The sequence below is a fragment of the Choloepus didactylus genome, chromosome 15 (genome assembly GCF_015220235.1).
Source record: "Choloepus didactylus isolate mChoDid1 chromosome 15, mChoDid1.pri, whole genome shotgun sequence".
Taxonomy (NCBI): domain Eukaryota; kingdom Metazoa; phylum Chordata; class Mammalia; order Pilosa; family Megalonychidae; genus Choloepus; species Choloepus didactylus.
In genome coordinates, this window is record NC_051321.1 from 842,490 (window position 1) to 850,223 (window position 7,734).

The following is a 7,734-nucleotide window of genomic DNA, read 5'->3' on the forward strand; positions in this document are numbered from 1 at the left end:
GACAGATGGACGCAGGCCACACCCAAGGACCTGATCCTCCCGGAGCTGCCCTCACCCTCCCTTTCCGTCACCTCCTCCAGTCTCCCCAGCTCCCGCCCACCCTCAGCACAGCCACCCCAGGGCAGGGGCTGGAGCAAGGCCTGGCCGTCCCTGCAGTTCCCAGCTGGCCCCAGCAGCCCGGCCACCTCCTCCCTGCAGCCCTTGCCCCAACCCCGCGGGCAAGGAAGTGTCCCAGGACTTCTCAGGAACGACCACGGTGGGCTGGCCCCGGACTGAAATGTCTGAAATACCCACCAGACCCACCCTAGGCGCCCACTCCATGGGACTCAAGGCAAGCAAAGTACTGTAAGTCACACAAGTAACTCCTCCCCCAGGTAATCCAAACTCTTCTCAGCAACTCTAGAGCATGATGAAAACAGGAAACGCACAGGGGACGGCAGCTCGTGGGCAGAGAACACTGAAGTTCCCTAACGCCAAGCAATGGCAGTGCGGGGAGCACAGCCCGCTAAGCAAGAGGGAGGAGGGCGGCACGTGGAGGTCGGAAACAGGTCATTGCCAGGCTTGTGCTGAAATTCCAAATTGCTTCAAAAGGAGGCATGAAATGCTGTCTGTCAAGGGCGGGGGGAGACCTGCAGGCTCAGAAAGGGCTTCCTGGCAGGGAGGAAGCAGCCCGAGCCAGCCCCAGGCGGGCGGGAGCGGGGCCTGCACAGCGATGGCAGGGTGCACAGGGCCATGCCCACCTGACAAACGGTCCCACCCCAAAGTGGGCAAATGGAGCCTGGTTCTCATGGCGAAAGGAGACAGCGCCCAGCCTAAGCGAGTGATGCCAAAGACAAAGGCACAAATGCCGAGACACAGGCCGTGGCAGTCCCCGTGGGACACAGGCCGGGACACCCAACACAAGCCCCCACACAGCCACACCAGGGCCTCGGCACCCACGGGGCACAGGGAGATACTCCGGCCCAGGTGGAAGCCCCCTCCTCCTCTGAGCGTGCGCCCCCCACGCCGCAGCAGCTGGGCACTGCTCTGAGCCTTCTCAGGGAAGCTGGGGGTCTCAGGCCCGCTCTTCCCCTGGGGCCTTGGGCATCTGTGTAGAGAGGGTGTCCAGGTGACGGGGCTAGGTGAGGCCGTGGTGAGTGTGGCCAAGGGTGGGCAGGAGGAGGCCAGAAGGCACGCTCCAGGGAGCCGAGGGGGAAAAGTCTCGGGATGGGCACGGTAATGAGCGCTGGCGAGGACACGAGGATGCAGGGGAGCTGAACCCCATCACATCACTGGCGGAAGCATAAACTGGTGCAGCCGCTAAGGAAACCGTGTGAGCCTCCATGGAAGGTTAAGCACCGAGTTACCAAATGAGCCGGCAATTCCACCCCTGGGTCCACGTGGAGAGAAATGAAAGCCTAAGTCCACACCGAAGTTCACAGTAGCATTATTCACAACAGACAAAAAAGGAAACAACCCAAATGTCCAAAAGCAAGACATGGCCTCTCCTTAGAGGGAGCACAGTTCCTCGATGAGAACGGTGAGGCACCGAGGCAGGCACCAGCGTGGGTCAGCCATGACGACACCACGGAGATGCAACACAGGGGCTGCAGGCCGCACGAGGCCACGGACAGGAAGTATCCGCTCCAGGCAAATGCACAGAGGCCAAGAGCAGATCCGAGGTGGCCAGGAGCTGGGGCAGGGGATGAGGGGTGACAGCTAAGGGGTGCAGGGCTTCTTTTGGGGGTGACAAAAACGTTCCAAAATTGTGGTGCTCGTTGCATAACTCTGACTTCAGAACTGTACACTCTAAATGGGTGCCACGTGTGGCAGGTGAATTATATCTGAAAAGGCAATTGCTACCTGAAGCTGTCAAACTGTAACCCAGTGACCTTGATTCCCAAAGAGGATTGTGTAACTGTGTAGATGCACAGTGTGACTGTGTGACTGTGAAAACCTTGTAGCTCGCACTCCCTTTATCCAGCGTATGGACAGATGAGTGGACAAATGGGGATGAAAGTGAGATGACGAATAGGGTGGGATGAGGGAGTGGAAAGAGTTGGGGCTCTTTTTTGCCTTTATTTTGGAGTAAGGAAAAGGTTCAAAAACTGATTCTGGTGATGAACGCACACCTGTACGATGGTGCTGTGAATAACTGATGTACACTGTGGATGACTGTGGGGTGTGTGACTGTATCTCAATTAAACTGTATTTTTAAAAAGTAAATGAACAATGGGGGGAGGAGGGGAATGGGACGCTTTGGAAGTTCTTTTTTATTTTAATTTTTATTTTATTTTTTGGAGTAATGAAAATGTTCAAAGTTTGATTGTGGTGATGAAAGCACAGCTATATGACGGTACTGTGAACAACTGACTGTACACTGTGCATGACTGTATGTATGTGATTATATCTCAATAAAATTACATTTAAAAAAAAATTGCCTCTTTTTGACCAAAAGGGGGTAAAGAAAGGTAACAAGGTTTCAGTGGCTAAGAGGTTTCAAACAGAGTCAAGAGGCTGTCCTGGATGTTACCCTTACGCAAGCTCCAGCTAAATATGCCAAATGGCCACAGTAAGCCAAGCCCTAACCAACAGCAGTCCCGAAAATACTAAAGAACACCTGGGTCCCTATCTAAGACTCTACAAAAGTTTCACTCACCAAGTTTATTTTTCAGAAACTTAAATCCCCCAGAGAGCTCCTACATCATATAAGTCCCAAAACCCAGAGGCAAGAGCCTCTCCAAGAACATCAACCAGATGCTGCCCCTTCCCCATAATGTCAACACCCCTTTTCAAAATGAACTAGTTAAGGTGGACATCCCTGAAAATGAAGAAAGTGATTAAACGAGAGGAAGGGTTGGTGACAGACAAGATGGGATTGAACGAAGGATTACGAACACTGAATCTTTATATACAGGGTACTAGACTAGCTAGAAGGAAATAACTGAAACGGTGGAACTGTGACATACAACATCTTTTGAAATTTGCCTTATAGCTACTTGTAAATCGTACTTTGAAAGTTATCACCTTTTTGAATATATGTTATAGTTCACAACAAGGAAATAACTGAAATTTTGGAACTACAACCCATAACATTCTTTGAACTTTGCTCTCTACTTGTTAAATTGTACTTCGAAAGCTATCACTTTTCTGTATACATTATATGTCACAATAAAAATTTGTTTTAAAAAAAAAGCTCTTTCATCAACAGTAACCAATGACCTACACCAATACTATGGGTCAATAATAGGGAGGATAAGGGGTAGAGGATTTGAGTTTTCCTTTTTATTTTTATTTCTTTTCTGGACTAATGAAAATGTTCTAAAATGGAGCATGGGGTTGTATGCACAACTACGCAATGGTCCTGTGAGCCAGGGATGTATACTTTAGATGGTTTGTATGGTGTGTGAATATATCCCAGTAAAGCTGCATTTTTAAAAAGAGAGTCTCTGAAGTAGCAGAGGCGGCCAGAGAGCAAGGGGGCTGGGCCGAGCGCAGGCGGCGGGTCTGTCGGCACAGAGCGGTGGACGCAGCCTCGACGACGGTGCGCTCGGTGGAAGCTGGGGGAGAGGGATGAAGACAGCCAGTGCAGGGACATCTGTACATGAGGTGCTGCCCAGGAGAGCACTGGGAGATGAGCAAGCCCCTGCCCGTGGCTGCAGACCCCCTCCGCCAGCTGGCGTGTGCTGAGACCCACCCTAAGTGCTGTACAACCCCCAGGTCTGGGTAAAGGGTACGGACTGCTCAGGAGTTGGCTCAGCAAAGAGGGAAACCAGTTCAAAACTGTCCTTTAGCTGTGGGTAATTAGCAGGACAGAGAACCTACAGGCAGACACCCAAGAGCACACTCTGACCATGTAAGGGTGGGAGCACGCACGCTGAGCTCTGAGACCATGGCCTCCAAGACTCGCCTTTTCTATCACCTTTAGGAAAACTTTAAAGAACCAAAGACCAGGAACCTTACTTGACAAAACCCCGAAGAGTTAAGTATGTCTACCAGGCCACAACTTGGCAAGCAAATGGACGGTGCAAGCGTCTGATGTGCGGAGTGAAGAATGGCCACACGGCCACTTTCTACAGCTTTTCCGAGAGAACTTGGCAGTGGTGATAAATCAGAACCCTCACAGGCGCCGCCAAACGCCTGCAGGTCTAGGGCCCAGGGTTCAGGCAGAGTCACCCACGGGAGCAGGGATCCTCAGAGTCTGAGCCAAAGATCTGCGAGGGTCCCCGAGACCTCAAAAACTGGTTTCATGATATTACTATGACGTTACTTGCCCTTTCCCCTCTCTTTCTCTCCTGAGCGAATGGCAGTTTCCCGGTGGGTATGTGACGTGTGATGACGTTGTCATTCTGGCAGCTAACGCACTGTTGTCCTCAGGTATTCCGTGGCTTAAAAAGGTCTCAGTTTTAACTTCTAACATGGTCAATATTATAACCCACATACATAAAAACTCTTTGGGGTCCTCAATCATTTTTAAGAATTTAAAAGGGGTCAAAACGTTCGAGAAGCGCTGTGCTGAAATGCTTCCACATCTCGAAGGGTTACCCTGCCCCTCTGGGGGACGCGAGGAAACCAGCGGCAGAGGAAAGGGTGTCGGGCAGAACAAGAGGTTCTGTGTGGCCCCAGGACGTGAAGAAAAGAAGCCAGGACTGAAGTTTACATACGAAGAGCTTTAACAGAGGCGCCTCCGGGACAGGGAGAGGGAGGGGTGACCTGGGGAGACTTTCAGATGACAGAAGCAGAAATGTCGTGACTTGTGCAAAAAAGGAAAAGTGTCCTTTTAGCAGCACTTGTTTGCTTCAAATCCGACACTCTTCTTCCCCGGCATCTTACCCCCCCGGGAAAAGGATAATGCCAGGATCCCACAGGAGAGCTCGGCTTCCTAGATGATAAAATGGGGTAAAAAAGAAGCCCCTCGCAGGCCTTAAACCCATCCGGAGAACATGCTCCTCGGCACAGATGCACATCACGCAAAGGCAAAGAGAGCCACCAAGCTGATCTCTGGAAATCTATTAGAAACCAAAGAATTAGAATTTCATTCACTCAAAGAAGAATCAGGTGCTGCCCCTGCCAGGCGCCTATCCCACAAGCACCACCACGCCAAACCTCAGCCAAGGACGGAGGCCCCACAATGCAACGAGGTTGGGGTTCGCAGCCGTTTGGGGGCTTGGTGCTCAGCCAGCCTGGACTGAGTGCCCCACGGTAAGGAAGGTCAGTTCTGGGCAGATACTTTACCACCAGGCCTTAAATCGAAAGAGATCTTGCAGAATTAATTTGTGTACTCTTGATGAAAACAAATGTTCCTTTCAGATGTAAACATAATGCAAAATTCCATAACACCTTTGAGAAAAACGAAAATTCAGAGAGAAAATGTTGCCACAGAAAAGTAAATTAAGATACCCATTTTAACGTCAACAAAGAAAAATGTGTCTATACAGTTGAAGCACAACAAAAATGCCAGGACTCAGAATCTCCTAAAGATTACTGGAAAGAGTATTTGCACAGCAAATTTCTTTTTCCTTTGAGAATAAAATGCCCCACCAGGCTTAATTTTCCTGACATTTCTGAGGTTTTGAAGCCACAGCTAACGGATCTGAATCATCTGAGCAAAACCATGTTACAGTGGCATGTTACTGGAAAGCCTAGAATAGAATGCTAAATATATAGGCACACACCCATACCAGGCACTTTTGTAGAAAACGATCAAACGTGAAACTAGATAAAGTGGCCCTGACAAAGTCGGAGGGAAAGCAGCTCATCTCCGACGGGAAGCCTAACACACGGGTAGTTGGAGGTTAAAATAAGAAAATAACAAGGGGGTGCAAACCTGTGTCAAAACATCAAACCCAGGCTGCACATGAACTTAGCTTCACGAAACGCCGCACCCAGTGCTTGCTGCCGGCAAAGAAAAGCTCGGCAAGAAACAAGAGCTTCTCCTGAAATCTAAATCACGCTTGTATCAGTTGTACACGCCATAAAACTGGCGCTGCACCAACCTGCTCCCCAGGGAGAGCAGGGAAGGGGGGGAGTATGGGGCTGCCCGGGCTCACGATGTGCCAGGACCCTTTTTTTCCTTAAACAAGCAGGCCACTTGGAGCCGCATTCTGCTTTATTTGGGTTGGCTGTTCAGGTACCAACAGCGGGGTGGCACCAGAGCTGCGACGCCGAACTGGGTCAGCCCGGGCCTGCCTCCGGGGAGCTCCGAGCGCGCCCTGGGCCTCGGCTCCCAGGAGACACCGCAGGAGCTCCCCGCTGGGGCCGCCAGGGGCTCCCAGGTGGGATCTGGGGTTGGATTCGGGATGTGGTTCATGGACAGACCCTGGAAGGTAAAGACCCTGGGTGGGCAGCATCCCTTCTGCGGCCTGAAGAGTTTCTCAGCATCTTCTTCTTTAATAAGGAAGGAATAGGAAGTCCCCCCCTGGCTTGCAACAGTCTCCCCTGGTGTGAGAACTAAAGAGATACTAGATTACAAGGTAAAATGAGGGCACCCCACCGCTGGGACACTGCTCAGTCTGGGAGGCTGGAAAGACAGACAGACAGACAATGGGACCGGCAGCCAGCTGGGCAAGAGGGGCCAGAGGTCAGGGGTCAGGGTGGGGGCTGAGGTCCAATGGACTGGGGTTCGAGACCCAGGGCACCAGAGAGGGGGTTCAAGACCCAGATTTGGGAGCCAGGGATCAGGGGCTGTGGTCAAGGGCCAGAGACCAGGGGTGGCGGTTGGGGTCGAGAGTCGGGGCTCAGGGGCCGGGGCCAGAATTTGGGAGGCCAGGGTTCGGGAACCGGTTCAGGCGCTGGGCACCACAGTTCGGGGCCGGGTCCCAGGGTGGTAATTCGGGGCCGGCGTCCCGGGGCCGTGTTCAGGGAGCGATGTCCGGGGTCCGGCATCGGGTTTGCAGGGGACCAGCGCTCGGCCGGGCGGCTCCGGGGGTCGGGGCCCGGCCCCCTCCCCTCCCCGGCCCGGCGGCGCGGGCACTCACGTCGTCGAAGAGCGAGCCCACGTTGGCGGTGACCAGCAGGACCGCGGCGCCCGGGGCGGCCGCCCTCCCCGCCATGGCTGCTCGGCTCGGCCCGGCCGGTCTCAGCGGGGGGCGGCCCCGGGGCGCATGGCGGGGCGCGGAGGGCGGAGGGCCGGCCCGGCCGGCGGCGCGGCCTCGCTCGCTCGCTGCGGCGCTGCTCGGGGCCCCGCCGCCGGCCCTCACCGCGGCCCGCGCGCAGCCATTAGGCTCCGGCCGGGAAAGTTCCCGCAGCCGCCGCCGCCGCCGCCGCCGCCGCCGCCGCCGCCGCCGCCGCCTCGGGCCGAGGGCAAGTCCCGCCCCGCGGAGCCGGCGGCCGGGGCGGGGCCGGGGGCGGGGCCGCGGCGGGGCGGGGCCGGCGAGGGGCCGCGGGGCGGGGCCGGCGAGGGGCGGGGCCCTGGCCGCTGCGGGGCCGCGCTCCTGTCAGTCAGGCCGAGCCGCCGCGCGCCCCGCCCCGCCCCGCCGCGGCGGACGCAGAGACTCCGCCCCCCGCGCCCCCCTGACGTCACGGCCCGGCTCCGCGGCGCCTCTTAAAGAGGCCGCGTCCCGCGGGCGCCTGCGGCCGGCTCGCCGCGCTGCTGTCCCCGCGTCTGCGCGGGACCCCGGGCCCCTCCCGCCCCGCGGCGCGGCCCCTCGGGAGTGACGCCCGCGACTGTGCTCCGCGCGGCGGGGACGGGGTGCGGGCGCCGGAGCAGAGCAGGGCGGTGGAAGTGCACCGTGAGCCGCACTGCTTAGGTTAAAC

General features: G+C 55.5%; 1 protein-coding gene across 1 annotated transcript in view; it reads right to left on the reverse strand.

The window, feature by feature from the left end:
* The window catches only part of INPP5A (inositol polyphosphate-5-phosphatase A), a 203,136-nt gene extending 195,916 nt beyond the window's left edge, over positions 1-7,220 (reverse strand). The window contains 1 exon segment of the mRNA XM_037804264.1: positions 6,957-7,220. Within this exon segment, the coding sequence (XP_037660192.1) occupies positions 6,957-7,031 (75 nt within the window). The 5' untranslated portion in view covers positions 7,032-7,220.
* Positions 7,221-7,734: the final 514 nt, after the last annotated feature.